Source organism: Heliangelus exortis, chromosome 2 (genome assembly GCF_036169615.1).
Source record: "Heliangelus exortis chromosome 2, bHelExo1.hap1, whole genome shotgun sequence".
Classification (NCBI taxonomy): domain Eukaryota; kingdom Metazoa; phylum Chordata; class Aves; order Apodiformes; family Trochilidae; genus Heliangelus; species Heliangelus exortis.
Genome location: NC_092423.1, coordinates 34686319 through 34712232, shown reverse-complemented (window position 1 = coordinate 34712232; position 25914 = coordinate 34686319). Strand labels below are relative to the sequence as shown.

General features: G+C 42.1%; 1 protein-coding gene across 3 annotated transcripts in view; it reads left to right on the top strand.

Annotated features, from left to right (window-relative positions):
* The first annotated feature begins 9761 nt into the window (after positions 1-9761).
* Positions 9762-25914, top strand: part of LOC139792341 (ubiquitin-conjugating enzyme E2 E2) — a 216840-nt gene continuing 200687 nt past the window's right edge. Inside the window, exons 1-3 of one of the 3 annotated variants that reach the window (XM_071735504.1) lie at positions 9762-9959; positions 15675-15863; positions 24201-24251. In XM_071735504.1, the coding sequence (XP_071591605.1) occupies positions 15688-15863; positions 24201-24251 (227 nt within the window). In that variant the 5' untranslated portion in view covers positions 9762-9959; positions 15675-15687. Of the gene's footprint in view, positions 9960-10835; positions 11143-15674; positions 15864-24200; positions 24252-25914 lie in introns of those variants that run through there. The other 2 variants (XM_071735505.1, XM_071735503.1) reach the window with 2 other exon arrangements.

Genomic DNA, 25914 nt, shown 5'->3' with positions numbered 1-25914 from the left:
TCCTGTCTTTGTCCCTGAGATTCAAGGCTGGATGCTGAGCTAAACTGAGACCCCCTGGGATAAAACCCTGGGGCATGCAGCCATAAATCTTTGCTATGAGCAGCAGGAAACACAGGTCCTAATCTTGATCCTGCCTAAAAGAACATGTTAGCTAAGGATCTGCAGCTTGCTATAGGTGGTGGCAAACTGAACTGAAGAGGCTGAAATGTTGGCTGCTCTTCTCCCAGGACTCTTTACTGAGATTACCAGACTTCTCCCAGAGGTTGCCACCTCCTAAAGGGGGGGGGGGGGGAGGTGAACACCTCATGAATCAGTTCTAAACCACTGCAACTTAAAGCTTGCCCTATTAAGGTAAACCAACATTGATTTTGGTTTATGCTAAACTGTAAGTTTCAGGAGCTGATTCATGAGCCATTCAGCCACCCCTGCCACAGGGCAGATGCCTCTGGAAAACAGCAGGGTTGGGGGCATTAATTACTTCAGCCGCCAGATTTTGAACTGCCATTAGCTGTGTGCCAGGGTGTTTATGGGGAGTTCCCTGTGGAGAAGACCACAAAAAAACCCAACCAAACAGAAAGTCACAGCCTAGTCTAAAACTGAGATAATAATCATATGTAGTTTACTTAGGATCCCTGTCTTCCCATATAATTTTAAACCTGCATGTTATTGTCACTACCAAGAATACAGCTGCAATCTGAGATCTCGGATGTGTGTTTCCTTCTATTCCTGGAGTGAAAAATGGTATCACAATTCACCTTTACTGCTATGCTGTGGAAAATGAAAGCTCTTGTAGTACTCACTGATGCCTTCAAGAGTTATATTAGTATTTTGTATTTCGACCTGACAGACTCATAAATCTATACAAATTTCAGGGGGGCTGAGCTTTTTTGACATCCGTGTGACTATTATACATATTTTGTGAGAGGCAAACTGAGGAAAAGGTACTCAGTTTGTGTATTTACACAACTCATATTAGCTCTACCCACTCAATACCCTCAGTTTTACCTCAGAAAAGACCATTCTTCCTCCAAGACACTCATAACAAGATCTGAAATCACATGAAACTAGGCTGGTTTAGAGATTCAGTGCAAGTTTAAAACTTTGCCCACAATTAGAAAAAGCATTACTATGACATTATTGAACTTTTGAAATAATCTAGACACTGTCTTGAGCAAACTTGGCCTATAGATCTCATTTGGTGACTAAACTATGTAAAGTATGTGAAACCACCCAAGCTTTGATGATGCTTAGTCAGTTTTGGTTTGCATTTTGGGTTTCAGACCAAAGCCATAGTTGAGGGAATGAACTATTATGAACCAAAATAAAGAAAAGTTCTCCCTAAAGAAATACTCTGACTTTTGCACAGTTCTCTATTTTCCCCTACATGATTAAACAGTTTTTTTAAGCCTTCTCTGAGAAATGAAGTAACACTAAATTCTCCTGTCAAAGGGCTTACCCCTGTTAGAGTTTCTAAAAAGATACCCTTAAAAGGAGCACATTCCCTATAGTAACATTCAGGACTTCTTTATTAAAATACATACACGGCAAGTAATGTATGGCATCAATAAAAAGGTTTTATAGTGGCAATTAGGATTTGATCCAGAGTCCATTAATGTCAGTGGGAATGCTTCTATTGATTTCAAAGGCGTCTGAAGTAGGGCCACATGAAAAAAGATGTACACTCATTCCAAGGCCTATGCTAGTCCACCTAGGTGAGAGGAAACCCGTGTATGCTCCACATGTCTCCCTTACCTTCTGGGCTCTCACCAATGGATTTTTAATTACCAGTAATGGCCAGACCATTATATTTTAAATTGCCGGCCAATTTCTGGCGCATTGTTTTAGATCTGTGGGCTCTGTGAGCAGATGCCAAGGCAGCTGTGCAGCTCACAGCTTTTGTGGCATTTCACCTCACAGGAGATGTAGCATTACAAACCATTTAGCGGGCAGACCCCACAACTGGGAACTCTGGTCCAGTAGCACGGCGCAATCCAAGCTGCCAGCACACAGGAGTGGGAAGCTACCATTGAAATCCTTCCAAAACCAAATTATATCTTCCATTGTCTCAAAGGAATAATAAACCCTGGTTGGCTGATTGTGGAATATCATCTGGTTGAATTAGCAGGCATTCCTGGGAGTGACTGATTTCTGCTTTTCCCAAACAGACTTTTTTTCCCAAGGTAACAGTTCTCATATGAAAAACAGGATTTCTTTGTACATAACTACCTGAAAAGTAAAGAAATTTAGAAACTTTGATATTTAGAATTATAATTCCTGTGTGTTCATGGTAAAAGTATAATGCTTTTTTTGCAAAAATATGTAGAGAGAACCACAAGTCCTCAGGTGTCGCCGATAATGAACTGGGAGCTTAGGCCCAGCTGTGCCCAATAATTAGGGCCTGCCCCAGCCGGAAATGGGCGGGGCTGAAGGGCAAAATAAAAGGCATGCTCCCAGAAGCAGAAGGAGACAAGAGATGAAGACGCCTGAGGAGAGGGACGGCGAAGAGAGCTAAGAGCTGTGTCCCCGAGAGAAGGCTCGCTGTAACAAAAATATATGGCTATTAAAAGTGGATTGCACTGACACAGTATCAGGGCCCAGAGGTCACTCACCAGCCCAACTCTTCTTGTCCAGCCTCCCCTGGTGCCTCTCCCACCCTGCCCAGGGTCTCATGTCAGCCCCCGCCCTGGACATGCTGCAGCAGTAGAAACCCAAAATCTTGATGTCACCAAGCAATTTAACACCTATATGTGAGCCTGACAATGGTGATTCACAAGCAAAGGATACTGCTCTCTTGCCTTCAGATGCTGGCCTAGCAAATCAGACAATCCCACCTTCACCAGAGCAGAAGCAGAAGCATTTTGTTGAAATGTGAAGCAGTTGGACTTTTCCCCAAGGATGTCAGAAATGGGCACAAACCACCTGTTTTTCTAAAGGAACATGTTACCTTGGGTAACATGCCCTGAAAACAGGAAATGGATGGGAAGGAGATGGGGGATTTCTTAATCTCTCTTGCTAATGCTGTTCCATTTTGAATGGGATCATTAAATATTAAAAAAATTAAAGATCAAAAATAGAGAATGACTTTTAGGCCCCTTGTGTTTGCAGTTCCAATTCAATGTGGAGGTAAGGATCTACAGATAGAAGAAAAGATGCAATGTGAGAGAACAAATAGGCCAAGCTCCAAAATGCTGTAGTGGTTAGGACACACTTCTGGGAGTCAGAAACTTTGTGGGTTTGTCATTTCAGTCAGTAGGCAGAATGAAATTTCCATTTCCCACATTCTTAGTGATTACTTCAACACCAGAAGATGGAACAGGCAAGGGTCTTCTGTTAGATCCAGGAAAGGGAATCTAGAAACCCTGTAGCTAGAAGCCCCAACAAGAGATATTCACTTATATTTGTGGATGACACTGTGCCAGTGTCATCTCTCTCCTTTCCACTTCCTAACGACTAGGTTAAGTGGCTCAGCCAAATATTTTTGGACCTCCACTGACTAAATATGTAGCTCTGCTAATGTATTTCACTTGAAATGTATGGCCTTCCCTGAGAAATGTGAACTCCCCTAGCCAATACAGAATCAATACTTAGAATTGCAACAGAGATGCCAAACAGCCTTTGTGGGCCTACTCCTCAGCTATGCTGTGGGATGCAGTTCAAAGAACTCTGCCTAACATAGGAAATGGAGACAAAGAAACATTTCAGAGAAACTGAAACTCTAATTATTTTCCACTGCCTAGCATAGGAAATCGAGACAAAGAAACATTTCAGAGAAGCTGAAACTCTAATTACTTTCCACATTTCCAAAATAACCCGAAAATGCGCAAGAAGCATCCACTTTGTAGAGGTAAAAATGGCCATGTAAGATGCAAAAGTGGTCAAAAAACAAGGCTCTGGCTTAGAACACACGAATAAACATAGCTAGGTAGGCTCTGAATTTAATTATAAGGTTAAGTGAAATTCCTTAAAACACTTATTATGATAAGATTAAGATGTTCAAGAACCCACTAGTGCTTATTAGGGCTCTGAACTGTGGTAAGGATGCTCAAGAAAAAGTCTCCTTACTTAGGAAGTAGATACACGTTCCTGTGCAGCTTTTTTAAACAAAGCATATGCCTCACCTGTGTCCTCCCCACTGCCTCCCAATGACTTTGCTGCCTCAGGAACGGTTCCACAGAATTCCAGACTCACAGAACAGTAGGTGTTAGAAGCAATATCTGGAGATCACCTAGTCCAACCCCCTGATAAAGCAAGTTCACACAGAACAGGTTGCACAGGATCATGTCCAGGTGAGTTTTGAGTATCTCCAAATAAGCAGACTTCACAGCCTCCCTGGGCAGCCCATTCCAGTGTTCTGTCACCCTCAAAGTTAACAGTTTTTTTCCTCATGTTCAGGTGGAACTTTCTGTGCTCCAGTTTGTACCCATTACCCCTTATCCTGTCACTAGGCACCACTGATGAGTCTGGCCACATCTTCTTTACAGCCATCTTTTAGGTATTTATAAGCATCGATAAGATCCACTCTCAGTCTTCTCTTCTCCAGGCTGAGCAGACCCAAGTCTCCCAGCCCTTCCCCATGAGAGATGCTCCAGTTCCCTAAACGTCTTCATCCTATAATCATCTTTAATTTCAGTGTGATTAGGAGTGTCTATCTCTTCCTTGGAGCTGCTGCTTTCTCTGCTTGCCTGTTTCATTTTGAGTGAGAAAGATGAGCACTAGCTGTTCTGTTCCCTGCTCCCTGAGGTTCTGCAGAAGATTAAGGAAAAGCAGACAGGAGTTTGCCAGGCTCTGCCTACACCTATAGGCAGAAGATGCCATTTATTCCCTGCAGCAGTTACCACCAAGGGCATAACAAAAGATGTTTGGTTCTTTTCTTCCTCTGTTTGTCCTTGGACTTTGCAACTGGCAGCTATTGTATTGGCACTAATTGGGCACGAGGTTCCATAAGGCAGAGGGGATAGTTTAGGTTTCTCAAGCTGCAGACACTCCCCTTTATCCCTTCCAAGTACAGTCCAAATCAGGCTCTTTGGTCAGGATCTTCAGGAAAGAAGTGCAAAACATGAGTAGCCTGACTTATTGCTGCAGGGGACTTCCATTTCACTAGGGGAATCCCCTGCAGGGTAATTTCCACTCTCTACAAGGCAGACAATCTGCTTCAGACTGATTGTGGTCCCTTGGGTTCCTGAAATGTATTTGGTCATTCATATTGAAAGAACTGAACCAGCCTGCTCTATGGGGTTTAGTTTGCTGCAGTGGATGCACTAGCCTACTCCTGAAGCATGCATTAATCATGCATTAACCATAAAGGACATTAGACCACATTCTTCTGCAACCTTAACTTTATTAAAAGGGAACATGAGTGCCCACGGCCCCTCTTTCTGTGTAAAGATGAAACTTCCCCTACAGAACCACAAGAAATTTTACCCATCTTTAATCAGAAAAGCAAGTCCTGATCCTGTGAATTAAGATGTTACAAAACCAAGAGAAAATAATAGGAATGCGGAGGTGCTGAAGAGCTTGTGGAAATAACACCTAAAATAACCCAATTTTCTTTTCTAACCTATCTTCACTTTTCAACATGCTCTCCCACATGGGGTGATGAATTAAGACAGGCAATACAGGGAATTCTTCCAGTTACAGGTCACTGCATTACAATAGCTTTGGAAATAAAGATTTTTCCCTTCAGTACATACAAGATGAGATTTTTAAAGCAGCAGCTCAGTCTAGGATTCAGTTGTTAACGATCTCTGTCTAGAAACTATCGGCCAATTATTCTGTGCAATTATCTTAAGTTAGGCTCTAAATCAGCACATAGAAACAAATCTCTATTCCAGACACTAAGCAAGGGTTTATTCCCAATCCTAAAGAAAAAGCCAGGCTTTCATTAGGGACACGGAAGCAAGTTATTGCCTCCCTCCCACCCATCCCTAATATGTTTTATCTTTATTCTTTACAATCCTGGACAGCAAAGCAGCTGAGAGCCCTGAGGATCTCTGATGCCACATGCTTATTGTCCCAGTTGTTTCTTCTGGTTCCAGCCCAATGACAGTGGGAGGTGTTCTGCTTCTGAGCAAAGGGGGGAGGGAGGAGATGCAAATTCTTGCGGTTTTTCAGGTTAGAGTGAAAGAGATCTTAAAGTTCTTGCCTCACAACATACAACTCTTTTCACATCTAATGGCCTGAAATTAGGGTGAACAAATTCTAATGATTTGGGGGGTTACACCATGGTAGAGCAAATAAAGTAATCAGGCCAGTAATAACTTGTCTCTGTGCCCACACAATCATTTTACTCCAGAAAGCCATGAAAATACTCTGAGCAGATTTCTGTAAAGGCACTATTTGAAAAACAGGCTTACCAGGCATTCAGGATGCAAGCAAGTTTTCCTTGCTATGTCTTTTTTAAGGGATAAGGGCATATGCAATTAGCTAAAAACTCTAATAAAATTCCTATTGCAGAAACCTTCCTTGCTACCCCATTCTACATGCTGCTAACAGAAAAACAAAACGAAGAATCCTGACCTCTGAATCACTCAAATGCTGTGTCTTCAGACACAGCAGCTGCTTCAGAGACGAGGGTACCTATGAATTTCAGTTTATGCTTGCCAACATAGAGTGTGGGATTCACCCAAGTGGCAACAAAAGCAAAGCAAGATTGTTGAAAACAGAACCAAACCAAACCAAAAATCAGATACAGTGTGAGAATAATCTAGAGAATTATTGGGAGGGGAAAAGAATAGAGTCCAGATCCCCTGGGCTATCCTTATGGCTTTGTGCCATCAGAGTAGCACAAGGAAAGCCAGCTACGGGAGTAGAATCCTGTAACAGCATTAAGCTACGTGACATTCTTTGTCCCCACCTCAGCTCTGGGTGGAGGACAAGACTGGGAAAGAGAGGGCCCTTCTGCTAAAAGCTGCCAGCTATCTGCTCTCCAAACAGCCCCATGGGGCCCAAGACTCAGCAGGGAAGAAAGGGAGGGAGTGATACAGGCTGGGATAATTCCTGCAGAGCTGAGAAGTGGAATCAGGTAAAGAAAGAATAAAGGTACCTTTGTCCCCATTCCTCCAGTCATCTGGATAACAGTTCAGATGAGTGAAATTATCTGGTTCATTAGGATTTGGTTGAAAGAGACAGCTAGAAAAACTGGCGAATGGTAGACAATAATCTTTCCATCTCACTTTTTAATGTAAAATGAAGCTCTGAAAGTGAGGTGTGCTATCATAAAAGAGATACTGTTGTTTTCCCCTATATCACAGTCAATTCCTCATCCTTTTTCCACCTGAGAAAAAAAAATTATTTTTTGTCAGTTACAACTCGATGACACTGTTAATTTAACAACTTAAATAGAAATATTAAAATGGCATGTCCTTTTAAATGGGAATGAACAATAATTCATAAATGGAAATGCAGAAGAAACCTCCAAGCTGCATTTTCCCCATTTCTTGTTTTGATCTTTAACACAAACTTACACTTCAATTTCCCTGTTTTTTAACTGAAATTAATAAAACTTGCCATAAATGGGATCTCAGTGCAGCTATGTAAGTCTAAAAATCTAAATTAATGCAATACTTCTTTAAATTAAACACTCTTAAATGGATACTTTGCTCAGGTTTCTCCAAGTTCATGAATTTTGATTGACATATCTGTCCTTTTAACAGACACTCTAAATCAAGAGGTCTTAACAGAAGTGTACTTAACTATAACAGTCTTAAAGAGTGACTGTCTGTGCCAGGTGAGCCCAACTGCAGTGTGCCCCTCTGAGGAAGCTGCAAGCTTCTGTGAGAGTAAAAAACTCGGGTTCTTTTGGTTGCATCCAGTATTGTAAATAGTGTCAGCTTTTAGAAACCATAAAGAACTAAGGAGGGAAAAAAAAAAAAAAAAAAAAAAAAAAAAAAAAAAAAAAAAAAGGTGTAATGTGTGTGCCTTAGCACTCCAGCTTGGGTGAAATTTAACTCTGGAGTATTGCCACTGACTTCAAAATGGCCAGGATTTCATCCTAGATGATCCAAACTTTAAAAAGTCTTCCAAAGGATTTTGAGTAATACAGTATTAAGCAACCATTAACAACCGAGGGCCAAACACGTTATTTTCAAAGGTCAAAAGGGTAAAAGTGGGAGCAGTTGACTACCCTGCCCTGCTCTCTTTACACTGCATAGGTAGGGCTCATTCAAAACCTTCACTTTTAAAATGACAGGGCACACCTCAGTGTGCACCTTGTATTCATAAGGCAGTACAAACCTTCTCCCTTGTCTGGTTGTCCTTAATTTAAGCCCTACCATTTAGGGCTTTGGGCCAGAGGTTAAACAACACCGAGAGAAAAATCAGAGCCTGATTCTCGATGACTCAAACCCTTCACTTGGTGCTGGAACACTTCTGCGCTCCCTTGATTTTTTTTGGCACTGGGAATTTATGACCCAGATTCTGGGACACACTATGGCCCCATCCTACCCCTGTCTGAATTAAGCTATTCACTGAACTTCTCTCTCTGCACTTCCTGCAGATCCTAGCAGAAAAGAACTATAATGAAGCACACCGGACTCAAGTCCTGTCACCGGCTGAGGAGTTTCAATAGATGGGATATTCAAACAGGAAAACGTACACCTCTATTAAAGTACTTCTAAGCAATAAGAGCAACATTAAGACAATATGGTAGCAGACTCATTTAGAAGTGAATCTCATGGCTTCCTGGATGGTTTTCAGGTCTGTGTTTGGAGTGACTGAAAGAAGGCATGATTTAAGTGATTTTTAGAAAAAGGGGACCATGATGTCAAGAGTGCACAGTGTAGCCAGGTGGCTTTCAGTGCAATGAGAAGCGTTACCTGAAAACGATTTTAATTCTTTAAATATTTTTTACATACCATATTCTATTAATTACTGAGTTACTTGTCCTTGTGAGAAGCTCATGCATGCTAGCAGATAGAAACCCACCTAGTTGACGTGAGTTTTTTCTCCATGAGTTCATCAGAAGAAAGAAAGTATCTTGTAAACACACATGAAATAGAAGGAACTAGCTGACTGCTGCATTTCTTAAGTTTAGGTGAAAATGTCACTGGGATTATTTAACAAAGAAAGTTATTTCGAAACCATTACCCAACAAAGAAAATTACTAATTTTATGCACAAGGAAATGGCAAAAATCACTTCTGTTGTCTGGATATAACCTAAGAGCAGGTGCAAATAATGTTTCTAATCATTAAATATCTCAGCAGTGCTTCAAGGTCTCAATTCTGTATGTTTGGTACCACGGACTCCACCTACACCGTAACCAACCATGAGTCAGAAAAAGTACAATACTTCACAGTTCAAGCTGAAAGAAACTTTTCCTTGTACATGTGGAATGGTGAGAACACGTTTTATTTAATTCTCTTCGGTTGTTAAAAGGGGGAAAATATTTTGACTTGCCATTATCCTTTCACCCCTGGCTGGTATATTTCCCTGTGAGAAGAAAGGTTTGAGGTGAAAAAAAAGTTTACATAACACATCTAAGCATAAACTGCACATTATGTAAAGATTAAAGCAGCAGGGTCAGCAAAGGGACACACATATCTGTTAGGCCAACACCGCCGGTTACCTGACAGACAGTTCAGTTAGAGGTCTCCTCGGTTCCAGGTTAACATTATTCATAACAAATATATGACATTTAAGCTGTGGCTGCACCATGGCCTCTCCCATTCCTCACCGCGATGCCTGCCACGGTGGTAATGCCTCCGTGCGTGGGAGGCGAGGCTCATTTACCCGACTGCCATCAGCCTACACCGCCTGTCTCCAACTGGGATGCCCTCCCTCACCCCACGCTCTCAGCGGCCGGGGGGTTACGTGCCACCAAGCCGTGCCGATGCCACGAAGGACTCTTGTGGTCGAAACTACCACACGATAAACCACCCCAGTGTGACCACAAAGCGCCGGCCTCGGGCCTCTCCCCGCCCTGGCAAAGGCACTGTCTGGCCTCGCACCACCCCGTGCCAGGTAACACGTCCCCCCACGCCCGGACCCTCGGCTCCCCCGGGAAGAGGGGGAGGTGGTGGTGGTGGTGGGGAGGTTACCGGCGCGTCTCCGGCTGCTCCGTCGAGCGGGGAGACGCGGTGGCTTTGCAGAGACAAAAGGCGGTAGGGAGGTGCGGGGCTGCGGGCCTAAGGGAAGGGGTGCGGGGAGCGGAGGAAGGGGAGACCGGCGGAGGGAACAAAGGACCACAAAAAAGACGAAGAAGAGCAAAGAAAGTTGATACCGGCCCCCGCGCGCCTCTGCCACCGCCTCCCTGCCCCGTTCCGGCCTGCCCGGCCGCCCCCAGCACTTTCTCGCGGGGGGAGGAGAAGGGGAGAGGGCGCGGCGGTCTCCTGACTGCGGGAGGGAGAAGCGACGGGGACCCCAACCTCCATCCCCACCGCCCCCTACTCCCCGACCCCCAGCGGGGGTTCCCCGGTACCCCCATCCCCTCACTCCTTCCTACTCGGCCCCGCTGACCCCGCCCAGCCCCCGCCCCCTCTTCCCCCCCCCCACCCCCCCCTCCTCCCCTCCGTGCTTCCCTTTAACGCGCGCTCCCGCTGAAGGCTCTTCCCCCTCCCCCCTCCCTGGCTCGGCGGCGCGCAGCCTCCAAGGGCCCCCGCGGGCGCGCGTCCGCGCCCTCATCCCTGCGCGCCCCCCCCCTCCCCTCCGCCCCCTCGCCGAAAGGGCGCGCGCGCTCCCGCCCGCCCCGCCCCTCCCTCGTCGGAGCGCGAGCGAGCGCCGGGGATAATTGGCTGCCGGGGGCGCGCGCGGCGCTGGCCGGGCGAGGGGAGGGAAGGGGGGGGCGCGCGCGCGCGGAGGCGGCGGCAGCGCGCCCGCGCGCGCGGCAGTGGCTTCACTTCTCTTCGGGCAGCGGGGGCAGGAGCGGCGGCGGCGGAGGGAGAAGCAGCAGCAGCGGCAGCAGGAGGAGGAGGAGGAACAGGAGGAGCAGCAGCGGCCGCCGCTGCTGCTTTTCGGGGGAGAGGGGGAAGGAAAGAAGAGGGCGAGAGGAGTGTGGGGGAGCGGGCTCATGACTCAGTGAGCGGCTGCAGCCCCTTTCCAGCCCCCCCCCCGCCTGGCCGGAGACGCGGGGCGACCGCGCCGGATTGTCCCGCAGCCTGTGCCCGGCACTAGCGAGAGAGAGACCGAGACCTGAGCTCGCCTGCAGGTAGCAGCGTCGTGTGTCCCCCCCCCACTCGCCCGCCCCGTCCCTCCCGAGGTACACCTCTGCTTCTTCTCCCCCCCCCCACCACCTTCCTCCCCATCCTTTTATCACGGCAGTCCCGTCCCCGCCCGCCCCCGTTTAACTGCGACCCTCTACCTTTATCCTTCATCTCCCCTCCCCCCCTCTGCATCCCCCCGGCGCTGCCTGGTACACCCCCACCCCCACCCCCCTCCTTGTCATCCCCAGCCGTGCCCTTTCTTAGCAACAGTCCCGGCCGCCCCCCGCCACCTCGGCATCTCAGCCACTGCTCCCCCCGACTCCATCCATCCTCCGGCCATCTCTTCAGCCTCCATTACTCCTCAGCACCCCCACACCCCTTCAACAACTCTTCCGTGTCCATTTGTCCCGCTTGTCCCGCTGCGTGCGGGAGAAGCGGCCATCCCCCTCCCACCCCTGCCCCTCCCCGCCACCCCTGCCACCCCCTCCACTCCCCCCCCCCCCCTTCCGCCCCCGGTCCCTCGCCGCACCGATCGCGTGGTCTCTCCCCGCATCCCTGACTCGTTCCGGCGCCGGGGTACCCCCTTCTTCCCCCCTACTCCCCCTCACCCCGGATCAAGCTTTCCGGGGTACACCATTCCCTCCCGTCGCAGCGGTGGGCGCCCCGGGCTGGAGCCATTCGGGAGGGGCATTAATCGCCCCCTCCCCCGCTCCCGCCCCCCCCCCAGCGCCCCGGGGAGCCAAGCAGCCCAGCCCCCTCCCTTCCCTCATGTGCCCCCGACGTCTTCCTCTCGCAGTCTCCTCCTCTTCTCTCCGGCTGTCTTTTCGTACCCCGGCCCGGCCGCCGCCTGCCCGGCTGGGAGGGGGTTACGTTTGGCGTTTTGGGGGGTGCCCATGCACCCCTCCCCTCCCCCCGTCCCTCCTTTACGGCCCGATTCCGCACGCTGGAGTCTCCCCGATGGGCGGGGGGAAGACCGGCGAGGCGCCCGTGTGCCCACCCGCGGCGGTGGGGCCGTGGGAGCTCGAGGCTGCCGTCCCGTCCCTCTCGCTGCCCCTCTCTCAGAGGCAGACCCTGCTCGGGCTCTTTCTGCCTCCCCTCCTGTGGTGTTGTGGTGCTTTTGCCCTTTACGGTTTTTTAATGAAGATGAAGTAAGGCGGCTGCTGCTGTTGCTGCTCTTCATGGACCCTGCAGAAATACTCAGTTTCTCTTGGTTCATAGGAAATTAAGACCGCTTTAGAAAGACATCATCACTAGCTCTGCCGCCCTTGGGACCCAGCTGCATATTGGCAGGATCTCTTTGCCCCTGACTGCTGGATTTTTTTTTTTTTTTTTTTTTTTTTTTTTTTTGAGGTGGTGGTTGGTGTTTTTGTTATGTGGTTTGGTGTTTTGGTTTCTTGCTTGTTTGTTTGTTTGGGGTTTTTTTCCCCCTTTTGAGGAGGGAGGGGGAAATGCCATCTGATAAATATGACAGAAGCAGGATCTTTTGGCCACTCTCCACTTAAAATTGATAGTTGTACTTACACTTATAATCTGTGTCTCTGCTGAATCATCTCACGTTAAGGGAGAGACTTTTAAGTCTCTTTCACTCCTTCCTTTCTCTGCCCATTTTTCTCAGCACAACAGCAGGGAGGTTGTGCTTGTCTGTGTTTGTGGCAGTGAAATGTTTTTCTCAGTGTCACCCACTCAGTTGATTTTTTTTTATTTTTTTTTTCCATTTTCTTTTTCATGTATTTGTTTGTCCTTTACGTTTGACCATGTTTGAAGTGTCTGACTTCAGGCCCTTTAAAACACACTTCTGCTATGGTACTGAACATCCTTTTAGCTATGCAAAATTCCTCATGAGGAGAGGATATGGAAAGAAATGTCTGGATGTAAGAAGGGGGAACAGAGAGGGAAGAAGAGACAGGAAAAAAACCAAATGCAAACAAAAAAACAACCAAACAAACTGAAACACAACAAAAACCAAAACAAAACAGAGCACACACACTACACCACCACCACCCCCCCCCCAAAAAAAAAAAAAACCAAAAACCAAACAAAACCCAAAAAACCGAACAACCCAAAAAAACCCAAAAAAACCCCCAAGAAATTAGCCAGCCATCAAATGACAGATTTAAACATTTTCCTGTTTTAAGTACTGGCATTACATGTTACAGTAATTATATGCTCTGGGCTACTGTTACAGTGTTTGTCTGCTGGATAGTAATCTGAACTTATGAAGTGAATACAGTTGTTTTTGGATAATAGTAATATTTGTTGCCAAGATTATTCACAGCAGATGTCTTATGCACATAGGCTTTATTAAATATGCTTTTAACTTTCTGGCCTGCAGTGTTAAAACCTATGTGCATTGTGAAGAGAATTTTTCTCTTTAAAATTTAGATGTATTAAGCACAAATCAGAACTAAAATCTTGAGGAAATGAAAGGCATCAAAAGTTTTGTAAAAAACAATGAGATTGTATTTTGGCGCTCGACAGAAGCAAAGAAAACAGGTACTTCCTACCAAAATTGCATTACAGTTATTAAGTACATATTTTGACTTGTCAGAATAGAATTCTTTTGTGTTTTATTTCCTCTAAATCTTCTGTTGCTTTATCTTAAAACCTGACAGGGTGTAAATAGCTAAGCATTAAACTCTCTAAATATATGAATTACATGTAGTAGCTGTACTGTAGGGAAATTGTTCTCTAAGAATGAACAATTTTTGTATTTTAATTTTAGAATGCAAACTATGCATTATTTCAGTTACTTTATTGAGCAGGCTAGGTGCTGTATTTTTATGAAAATATATATATAGAATAAGTTTTTCCATAATGAAATCCAAAATGTAACTTAAGCTTATCAAGGGAAACCTAGTCTCATATCCATCACTTGCTATTACTTGCACTTTCTTTTAGCATTTACACATTTTTAAGGGATGTCATACTTCCAGATTTCCTTTTCAGAATAGCTTCATAAATTAGACATAAAAGATCTAATTCCTCCTGAAGTTATTTTGATTGTGTCAATAGTGCCTGAAAAGATTAGCTCTTCCACCCCATGGTGTGCTCTGTTTGAAAGAATTAGTTCTTGGTAAGGATTTTGCAGAATAGGAGTAAATTTATTTTCTTCTTACGTGCAGCAAATGCTAGAACACTTCTGGCATTTTTAAAAAGTGTGCTTTTAAAGTGATACTTTTAAAAGTGATACTTTATTTTTCTTTTGCTGTCTCTTTCCATAAATATGTGCAGGGAGATGAACTTTGTTTAATCCACTGAATGAGCATGGTTGAATCTGAGCCTGCAATCTCATTACTCTCCCTTGAGAGGGTATTAAAACATGTAATAGCCAAGGTGAATAGTTTTGTTCTTAATTGTGATAGTGTCTGAACATAGGTAAGAGAAAAAGCAAGTCGAAGTTCGCAGCAAATTAAAATTCTTTGTATGAAAGAGCAAATTCTTGATCCAGACAGATTCGATCCGAAAACCACCCAGATACATGGCAATCCTGTGGCTGTAAGCAAGTAACGTCTAGGCCCATGTGCTTTGAACTACCTGTGGTTCTTTTAAGATGTCTAAAGGAGGATATATAAAATACTCATATAAACTACAGTTTTGGAGTTAAAGGAAAGACCTGAGTGTGGGGTTTATTTTTTTGGTTGTTTTTTTTTTGTGTGTGTGTGTGCCATTCTCTAACAGTGCCACCACAAATGCTAATTCAGTAAGAGTTTTTCCTGGACATCTGCCCTTCGTTTAGAACAATTTGAGAAGTCATGACAGCTGTAACAGTCTTGTAATTCCTCATCTGTCGGCATAGTATGCTATTGAAAACGAAGGAAGAAATGCAAATAACTAACTAGTATCAGAAGTGTGCAAATAAAGTATTGACTTCTGAAATATACTGAGATTTCTTGTTGCTGGTGTTGCCTCGTGTTTGTCAGGAAAAACTTCTTATGTCCTCTACCAGCGTGCTTACCACTCTAAAAGTGTACAGTTGTAGTAAATACAAACAGTCCTGTGTTAGTGCCTTTTGGATCTGTGAATGTTTCCATCAAGCGTGCCAGGATGTGGATTTTGTAATGTGGAAACCCACATTATAGACTTGGAATGAGCCCACAGATTTGTTTCATACGGGGTAACAGTCTTAAGACTGTAATAGCTCTCAGTTTTTATCAAACTCTGCTGGATTTGAACTGGTTGCATTGCGATGAGGTAGCCAGCTCGTGATATTGCCAAGCAGTTGAAAAATATCATTCAGAGTGAATGGTATTACACTTGCAGAATTATGATTCCAGCTTAACTGCTGTAAGCTATGCTGTTCATGTATGTAAGGGTTTATTATATACTTGGTATGGGTTTTAAAAAGACCAACTCCTGAATTATAGTTGAGGCTCTCATGGCAAACCCCTTCGCTACTGAGATTACTGAAGTGCTGTAATACAAGAATTATGTATTAAGACAAAGACATAAATCTTTTGTGTTATTTCCCGTAAGGCATGTAAGTATTGGACAGTTTCTTCTGAAAAAGCTAACTTCTGGTTTTTTGGGTTTTGTTCAGTGCAGCATCTGCCATGTCTACGGAGGGGCAAAGAGTTGATGATAGTCCAAGCACTAGTGGTGGCAGCTCTGATGGAGATCAGCGTGAAGCTGTTCAGCAGGAACAAGAAAGGGAGCAGGTTCAACCCAAGAAAAAAGAGGGCAAAATATCAAGCAAAACAGCTGCGAAACTGTCAACTAGTGCTAAAAGGTACAGTGTTGCTTCTGGCTGTTTATTTTCCTTTCTCTTTTTTCAGCTGACCATCAGATGTATGTACTGATGTGGTATATAAATTATCTTATTGTTTTATTATAACACTACTCTGTCAGTGTAATAGCCTTTGAGACTGGTCACAATAATGAGACCTGTATACTTTTTTCCTTTCTTTGACAGATTGGCTCTTTCACATGGTTTTAATAGTAGCTTGCATGATAAAAGCTGACATTTTTTTATTGCTAGTAAAACTCAGACAGTTTTGTAGCCTTATAAAATATATTTCTGTATGTGTACATATGACTGATGTTGAGACTTGTCAGTGTAACTTACAGTTAATTAACCATAAACATTTCAGACAGTTCAGTAACTCAGCATGTTAGGGCTACTGTAATACCTATTGCTGTGAAGTACTGCGTTTCCTTTTCCCAGATGGTCAGGTCAGAAAGATTTGAGTGAACAACAAATGCATGTTGGTTTCATTATTTTAAACTGTGGTCTGTTTTAATACCCATTTCTTTTCCTTCTCTTTACTGCTTGAGAGGAAAGGTGGGTTTGTAGAATAGCTATTTAAATTGTTCTATGCTATTGTGTCAATCTCCAGATAATGGTTGTCTTGCTTGGGCCAGACAGAAGGTATTTACAGCTTAGTGTTGCTCTATTAGTGGACGTAGGGGTGTTAGTCTAGGCAACAGAATTCAAATGAGATTATAGTGATTGAAGCTAAAAAAACACTTTTAAAATAATCTGCCAAGAGACTGGTTTTGCAGACTGTTCAGATGCAGAACTTCTAGATCCTGTTTCCTTGCTAATTCAAGGCCATGTAAAATACAAAAAAGAAACGATTGGCATTGTACTGCTACAGCACTATGGTAAAGGAGAAGCATCAAGGCCCTATTGCCATAATTTGTACCATATGCATGTAGTAGGAGTTTCTAAATACCAGTATATAAACCTATATACCTCTCTTTAGGATTCAAGTCTCTGTTTTGGCTCAGTCTGTCTTGGCCCCTAACCATTTGCAGACTTTTCTGAACTGTTGTCTCTTCTGTCTTTCTGGAGAGGTATTGGCATGCTTTTCTTCTGCCAATAGGTATTGGCATGCTTTTCTTCAGTAGACTCCTTTACTGCTGGCCACCCTTTTGATTTTTATTCTTTCCTGGTGAGATGCCTTCTGAAGACCCATTCCTACTACTATCATACTATTAGGAGATTACCAAGTCATATCACGTACGGGACAGCCAGCAAAGCCTTCCCATGTTTCCTTTTATGACTAAAAGGAAAACCAAACCAAAACAAAACAAAATAGCTTTCACTTCAAACCATGATGTTATTCATGTAGTTAATCCTCACAGCTGTTATGGTTTCTGGCCTTCTCTTTTGTCTGCTTCCTGCTATTGTTTTTTTTTAAAATATTAGGAATATTGGGCTAGTTGTGACTTTTAAGGTCATAAAAAACACTGTTTAACATCTTTAGAAAAGAGTCTGAGTATTCTGAATGTTGTAGAAAGCTTAATGTGATGATGTCACAATTCTGACAAGGGCCTGTGGACACCATCCTATTAAAAAATTAATAATGATATGTCAGAAATTGGTCTGTTAATCTTAGCTTTGTATCTTCAAAGCTTAGAGCTTTTACCATCATGCATTTCAAAGTGATAAAATTACTTAAATCTTTTAAAGTTTAATCATATCTGCTTATGGTTTTGATGAAACTAATTATTCCAGTTGCTGATATCAGTACGTTTGCTAGTTAGACTCTAAAGCCAGCTTCACATAAGTTCTAGTATTGAAGGAAAGCCTTTGATTATGCATTTTACAAGCTGAGATACTTTTTGTAAGAGTTCTGTACTGTGTACAGTAAATAGTATTTTTGAAAAAAATGTTTTAGGCATGCTGGTTGTCACAGCACTTTATGGAAGGATCACAGCAACATGGTTTTTATTAGATTTTTTTTATAGTATTGTAGTTGTTAGGTTTTCTTTGGTTTTTTTGTTTGCTTGTTATTTAGTGTTTGGTTTGTCACTGTTAGAATTGGGATTACGTATCTAGAAACATTCTTAATCTGGCCAGGTTTCCATAATACAGCTTGTGTTTCTTTGCATTTAAATTAAAACCAGTAATGCTTCAAGAAAGGAAAATCAGAAATTAAAGCAGAGCATACAGAGGATAAAAAAGAGGGGGGAGATAAAAAGGAGAGTGGTAATATAATGGAAGGAAAAATGGCATAGAGTGTACTCACTATGTGATAAGTGTTACAGAAACTGTCTATATAAAATATCTGCATAGTAATATTATTATTTTTGTTTATTAGAAATGAAAAATAATGTAGGAATAAGACTATTCTCATTCAATGGGAGTGTTGTTCTTGACCAGGTTAAAAAAGGATTCTTATAAAAATGGTAATAAATTGAAGTAATTTAGCTGTCTTAGTGAAAAAAAAACACACCTTAATATATGCACAGAACTGTCTTTCTTCTTCTAGCTTTTGAGTTATGTGGGCTTGTATGGCATTACTCTAAAGTCACAATAATCTGTGTTTCACTGTGCAATTTCCTTTAATAACTCCACTAGAGCTAAAGGAGACAACTCTGCTAAAATCAGTAAAATTCCCAAGAAACGGAGTATACTGCAGTTGAGCCTTTGGTCAAGATTCCTTAATTCTCATTTAGAGCAGAGGACATCCACCATCAAGTTAATGTAGCACTGGAGCTAAAGTCACAGACTACAGACTTGATTCTCACCTGAGTCTGGAAGTCACATTTTCTCACTAGGAAAGTTTTTTCATGTAGGAACTGTAGTAATGGTATTTTTGGATTACATTATGATAACTACTGTATACCTTGGCCTAGAATGAAGATTTGTGCATCTGTATTTGGAATACTTCTGCTTTTTATTTGTATGTTTATTTAGTCAGTTGGATTTAAAGAATTTTCGGTAGCATTATTATTTATTTATACAAAGAAAGATTTATCAGTGTTCTGCCTGTGAACTGCTACCATGTCTTATGTATCAGTACACTACTCTCTCAGCTCGCTGCTTTCCCAAGCGATGTGATTATGGAACCTATATGAAACCACTTGAATTCGTATTTGAGTAAGATTTTTGTTTTTAAGATCTGGAGTTCCTTCTGTTAGCATTGCTCTATCTGGCATCAAGAAAGCAGAATGCCATCACAGGCAGCCCTTCCCTGTTAATACTGCTAGGAGTAGCTGCTATACAGGTGTAATAGCTTACAGCATATGTCATGCAGCGTACCGGTCCTTCAATTTTCCTCACCCAGAGGGCATCACCTTAAATAGCAACCTTTCTTACCTAACATGTCAAGATTGAGAAACTCACTGCATATCACAATTACAGTTCAGACACAGAATTGAATTGCTGTCCTTGAAAACAGCAGGCATCTTGTTACCTCTTAAGTAGCAAATCTTAGCATGACCTTTGGATGGAGAGAAGTGTAACCGTTCTTGGCTGACATAGTAGCTCAACAAATAAATGTATTGTTTTGCTTGGCTCCTGAAGTTGATATTTGAAAATATGTCAACCTTTGTGTCCAGTCCTGAGGTTTTTTATAAATATCTGTGCCTACAAAGAATTGTGAGCTTAAAACATCAGCTGAAGTTTTTTCTTTATTGAATGAACTTACAATCTTAAGGTGTAGAAAATAGATAGAGGATAAAATTTGTTTGAAATTCAGCAAAATTTAAATGCTCTCTTTTTAAGTTTATCTCAACACTATTTTCAAGGGAGCTGGGAATTATACTTAGCATGTTGAATATGACTGCAGAATATGGAGTGTTTTTTTTCCATAAGAAATGTCCTTGTGCATCCAGTATGGAGGCAAGAATATTTCTTTTCCTCCAGCATATATCTAAGCATCTTTAGATCAGTTTCATGCTCAGTCACACTTTATCTAAGATTGAAATACATACAAGTGATTGCATATCTTATTATTTTCTAAATAGCATATTCGTCAGTATGGATTATTGGTTTACCCTGTCTTTATGGGTAAAGAGGCATGTATTTTGGTAAAACAGACGTGGTAAAAATAACTTGTTGTCTTATAGTCCTTTGTTTTGCTTCTTTACTTATTAATCATATTGGGAAATCCTCTGTGTTCAGGTCTCTCTTAGCTTTAGAGAATTTAACTGCTAAGTAAAGGAAAAAACACGCAGTTCCCCTAGGCTTAGAACAGTGCTAATCTGTTTCTGTAAGAATTAATAGATTTGAAATTGACCATATACTGTCATGCTTCTGAATTTTAGAGTAGACTAACTTTTGCTCTGTTACTAGAAGGCAACAATGTTTGCTCTTCTCTGTTACAGAAATATTTTCCCTTTCCATTTTACTATGTATATATATATATATACACATATATATATATATATAAGAGGGAGAGAGGGGATCAAATTACTTCTTTAAGACCCAACAAAGAGTATCAGATCTGACATCAGAGTATCAGATCTTAGCTCTAGCAAGGGCTTTCCCCTACCATCACCCCCCCCTCTCCAGTATATAGTAAACCACTATCTCATTAGTTTAAATATAAACTGGATATATATTATGATAGTAATATAGAGGTTTTTTCCCTCTCTGATGTAGTTAAACATAACTGTAGTGAGGCAGACAATCCAGAGAAAGAGATGCCAGAAAGGACCCTGCAAAGAATGTTTTGTTGCTGCAGGCTGTATATCCTCACAGTAACCCACTGTGGTCAGCGGAGGAAATGAGGCACATCATCTCCTATGCCAGATTCAGAGGGCAACTCAATGGAGATATGAAACAAGTGCCAGAGCAGTGGAATAACAAAGGCCAGCTTGCACTTTGGAGGTCTCTATCAGTGCAAGGCTCTCTGGGATGTTGCCTGATGATTTAATTGTAGCTTTGAATGCTGTGACATGTGAACAAGCTATTGTGTCAGCTGCTCTACAGAAACTGTTTATGAATATGCTCTCAGCATGAATGCAAGGTAAATTAAGGTTGCAACAAAAGAGGTGTAAGGTGTATATATTAATTTTAGTTTGGGATGCCACAGGGTAGGGGAATAAACATGGGCAGCTTGCTGAGGAGCAGTTGATGGACAGTATTGTATTAATGTGTTGTGTTGTATCTTGTTTGTATAAAAATAATAATGAATGAAATGTCTCTTTATATGCTTGCAAAAGCAATTAGGATTTTTGATCATAAATATAAAGTGTCATCTAGTCAATTTTCAGTGCTTGAAGCAGAAAGGTATTTTGTTCTTCTTTGCTCAGTCACAGAAAAAGCTTGAAAAGGGACCACTTGAGTGCTCTTGGCATGGGAAGTTAAAAATTTGTGGTTGAACTGGAACAGAGGGAGAAAAGGAAAGAGCTCTTTTTTTTTTTTTCCTTTTTTTTTCTTCTTTTTTTTTTTCTTTTTTTTTTTCTTTTTTTTTTTTTCAGAACAGAAGGGACATGGCTTAGAATTTTGGGGGAAGACTACAAGGACTTCATCTAGGACTTAAGCTGCACTTAGTCTGTTCTTGTTGTATTTCATACTCATTGTTATGCTATGAAATATTAGCTGCTGTTACTACTATATATAAGGCAGAGGAATAATCTATGACTCTAGAATTCAATGCCATCATCCTTTAGCTTCCCAAAGGGCAGAAAAAGTGAAATCACCCATAAAGGATGAAGTTGAGCTACTTTGGTAGGATGAAGTTGAGTCCATGCTACTTTGGTTTTCCACTATTTGAATTTGTGATAGTATAAATTTCAAAAACACAGTAATTTTTTTCCATATACAAAATAAATACTTCAAGTATCTCCCATACTTGTAATACCTTCTTTCTAAAAGGTGTGAACTGTTAGGATTTTTTTAAGGAAGTAACTTTTTTAAAGCAACAGGTTTGTTGTGCTTAAACTTCACTAATCAAATTTTCCATTAAAAAAAAAGGTGGATTTTCAGTGTTACTACAGTGGTTTTCTGCACATACTGATTAAGCAGCATGTGCCTATATTTTTACAAGAAAGGAATTATCTTTATTGGTGAGATGTAAATATTCCAGTGGGTGGAAAAAGCAAGCAAGCATCAAATTTTTCCCTCTCAGCAGGAGTAACTGGTGTGTGTGTATGTAAGGTTGAGGTGTACAGAGGCTAGAAGAAAAGCTGAGCATCTGACACGAGTGTTTTTATCTTCTCAATGATACTGGCTTATCTAATGAATGATTATTACTTCTGCCTACAAATCTTGCCCACGTATGTCCTAATTATTTCAGGATGTGAATAATAGAGGATTGGAGTTCCTGGTTCATGCCAGTTCCTCTACTGCCTTTGGTTTATTTATTCAATCATGTCCATAAATTCAACTCATAGTGGCATAAGGGAAATTTTGATAATGGCTGTGAGACTCCTTAGCATGTAAGGTTGTGTTTGGATGTTAATGTGTATACAGAGAATTAAAGTGCTATTTTTTATGTTATATATATGCCAATAGAAATATTTGGATAAACCCATTTTCTTTGCCTGTATTTGTATGTGCAGTGGGTGACAGTAATTTTTAGCAAGATATGTGTGTACATCAGGTCAGTCCTTAGCTATTGTGTTTTCTTTGTTAATGTAAGGAATAACAGGAATAGCAATCTGCTTCTGTACATGAAATCCTGTAAAGGAGAAGGGAAGAAAAATATATACTGAGGGTACTTGAAATTGTTTTTCTTTTCCTTCCTCCTAAATGCTCATGTTTTTGCACTGAAGTAGCCTACAAAAAAGCATTGGGTGTAGCTTACAGTGAAAGTGGCCATCTCAGTCCTGCTTATGGCATCATACTCTGGCAAGTCTTTGGGAACTGTAAACTCCTGCAAATGCCTTTGGGGACTCTGTAAGCTTCAACTCTCTGTGTTTAAATTTCTTCAGAGAAGGATATTCTGGCTCTCATGCAGATGAGGGTATAATGGAAAAGAGCCTGCACTGCCAGATGTGGCAGAGATCAGGAATTCAAGGACTTGGCATGGGAGTGTCAGCCTGTGAATATCCAGAAATCCTGAAGCACAAAGCTATTTTGCCTGGAGGAAGACCTCCAGTGGGATGCCTGTAATGGGTACAGTACTGCTAGGACCTGGACTTGACCTGCCTGGCTTTGTGCTTTCCTCTGTGACCTGGAGGATCTGGCAGAGTGCATTTTTGAGTTTGTAGATGACATACCAACTGGGGAGCAGTTGGTATACACAGGGACAGGACTGCTGCTCAGAGGGACCTCGGCTGAGTTGCAGGCGAGGGCTGACAGGGAACTCGTGAAATTCAACGAGGCCAAATGTAACACCACGTGTGTGGGAAAGCCTAAGGTATCCTTATCCCTGGTAAGGATTACAGGCTGGGGAGCAGGACATGGGAGCCCTGGCAGGCAGCAGGCTCGAAATGAGGCAGCAAAGAAGGCTCATTTCCTCCAGGGATGTATTAGCAGGAGCAGAGTCAGTAGGTAAAGGGAAGGGATTTATTTCCCTTTACACAGCTCTCGTTAGACTGCATCTGGAATAATGAGCACTCAGTTTTGGGCCTCCTCGTACAAAGGCAGCACGCATGGGAGCAGGTCCAGGTTCCCAGCCTGAATGGGGACACGGAGCACTTCCCTTTGAGGACAGTCTTCTGGGGGACCTGGTAGCAGCACTCCAGTACCTAGGAGGAATCACAGAATGGTTTGGATTGGAAGGGACCTTAAAGATCATCTAGTTCCAACCCCGATGTAGAGACACCTTTCACTAGAGCAGGTTGCTCAAGGCCCCATCCAACCTGGCCTTGAGCACTTCTAGAGAGGGGGGAAGTTATGGAGATGTCTAGGGTGAGCTCTTTCTCAGAGAGTGAAAAACTACACACCCTCTGAAGTTGATTTTTTTTTTTTTTTTTTTTTGTATGTTTGTTTTTAGGGTTTTTTTGGGGGGGAGGGTGGGTATTTATTTGGATTTTTTTCCCATCCTGCCAGGATGAGATATATTAAGAAGCTAAATATTCTGGAGAGCAAGAGCTACAAGGCGTACAGGCAGAGGGGAAATTGAGAAGGAGTGCAGAAGAGACACTTAATTGTTGTGTGAGCAAAGGATATGAGAACCCTGACCTTTAGAAAAAGTAGTTTTTTCTGGGTGGCTGCTCCTGGCATAACTTGCCTCAGGTTGGAGGCTTGTTTTAAAAAAGAAAAAAGATTTGGTTTTTAATTCAGCTTTTCTTGAGCAGTTTTATGAAACTTTACAGCATCAGTTTTCCATCAGAAATTGTAAGAATTGTATCTTATTATTACTGATCGCTGTAGAAACGTTAGTAAAATTGAAATAAATACATTGCAAAAAAAGTCCTGATAATCTTTTTTTTTTCTCTTAAGAATTCAGAAAGAACTTGCAGAAATTACATTAGACCCTCCTCCAAACTGTAGGTAAGTTCACCTGGATTTTATTAATTTAGAATATGGAAGTGGAATGTATGTAATTATGGAAATTGCATAGGGGACTGGAGTAAATTTTAGCTATTCCTTTGGTCTCATTACTTGGCAATTTTTTGGAATAAAAGTTGGTAGATAATGTTAGCCTACATTCAAGGAATTGATATGACATACTTTCAGCTAACAAAAGTAATGGTAAATACTGATGCACTCTATGATGTGTTAATAAATAGAGGCTATAAATCATATCAGCCTCTGAGGTATTAAATATTAAATCAATAGTTTTGTGTTTGATTCTTTAAAATGTAATCTTGGTGGCAGTTGTTGGAATGTTTTGATTCCTTTTCCTTGCAAATTGTTAACACGCTGTGAATATAATAGAGATAGAAAAAACATTATAGGTGCAAGCTGTTATGAAAATTCTGATGGTGTTTCTGGTGATCAATTACTGTATTCAGTGGAAGCATCCTGAAACAGAGTATGTCATTGCACAGCTTGTCTGATAACAAATCTGTTGCATGCGTTTCACTGGGGTATTTTTGGTCAGGTATGTTAACTTGTGGTGTGTTTTAAAATTGGCTTTGAAATGAGTAATGAGGTAGGCCTAGAAACCCTGGCTGCTTGGTGGCCTGGTACAGTGGTTTTCAGATGGCTGTCTGGAGCTTCTTACCTGTCAGCTTGATGTGTGGTCAGCGTTGGAGCTGGGCCAGGACTGTGCAGTGCTGCTCAGAGGAGCCCTTGCCACCCCACCTCTCATGGCGAGAGGTCGGGCTCGGTGCTGGGGAACAGCTTCCACCCAGTCCAGCCAACCCATTTCCAGTGATGTGGTTAGTAGGATTCATTCTATCAGTGCAGTAAAAAGAGAGATTGATAGAAATGGCTGGTTGCATGCAGCTTTTGTAATGAATCCCGGTACGTTTCAGTATCGAATTAACTAAGCAACTGGTAGTAAAAATGACAGTCGGCTTTATTGTTTTGGTCTCTTGACAAAAGTTATGTGTGAGAAAATATTCTAACAAGATTTGATGTGGTTGTGCTGGATCTCAAGATGTAAGTCAAGTGGCTGTGTAGTGAAGTAGCCTTGCAATAATAGCGTTCAGAGTGTTTCAGTCAATTAGGATGAACGGTTCTTTGCTAGATAAAACATTTTAATAGCTAAGCTTTTCTGTCATACTTACAACTGTGTGAGAGTCTTCAATCACATCAAAGCTGTTTCGAATGGCAAATCTTTACTTAGGTGTTGATGACTGATGCCTATTAGTGGATTGATTTGCTGAGATAAATATAAAACTTCAGTCTGTTGTAGAAAAATGCATAAGTCTTTGAACTGAGGCTAAAAGCTTATAGTTTTTACAGCAGTGTCGTTTGTTCTAGTTTTCTGAATCCTTCCCTCTGTAATGAAGCAGTTGTTTCAGTGTACAAGATACTGTTTGATTTTCTGTTGCTAGCAAGTGTAAAGTGAGCATTCACTATCTTAGCAGAAAGCTGTTTGGTGACTTGCAATTTAGAAAACAAATTGATCTGGAGATTTAATGTTGTTTGTTTTTTGTTTGTTTATTTTTATAATTTACATAAATTATAATATAGCAATAAGCTGCACTGTTTGATGCTGTTTTGCAAAATAAAAAAATACGTCTAACTTCATGTGTTTGGTGCT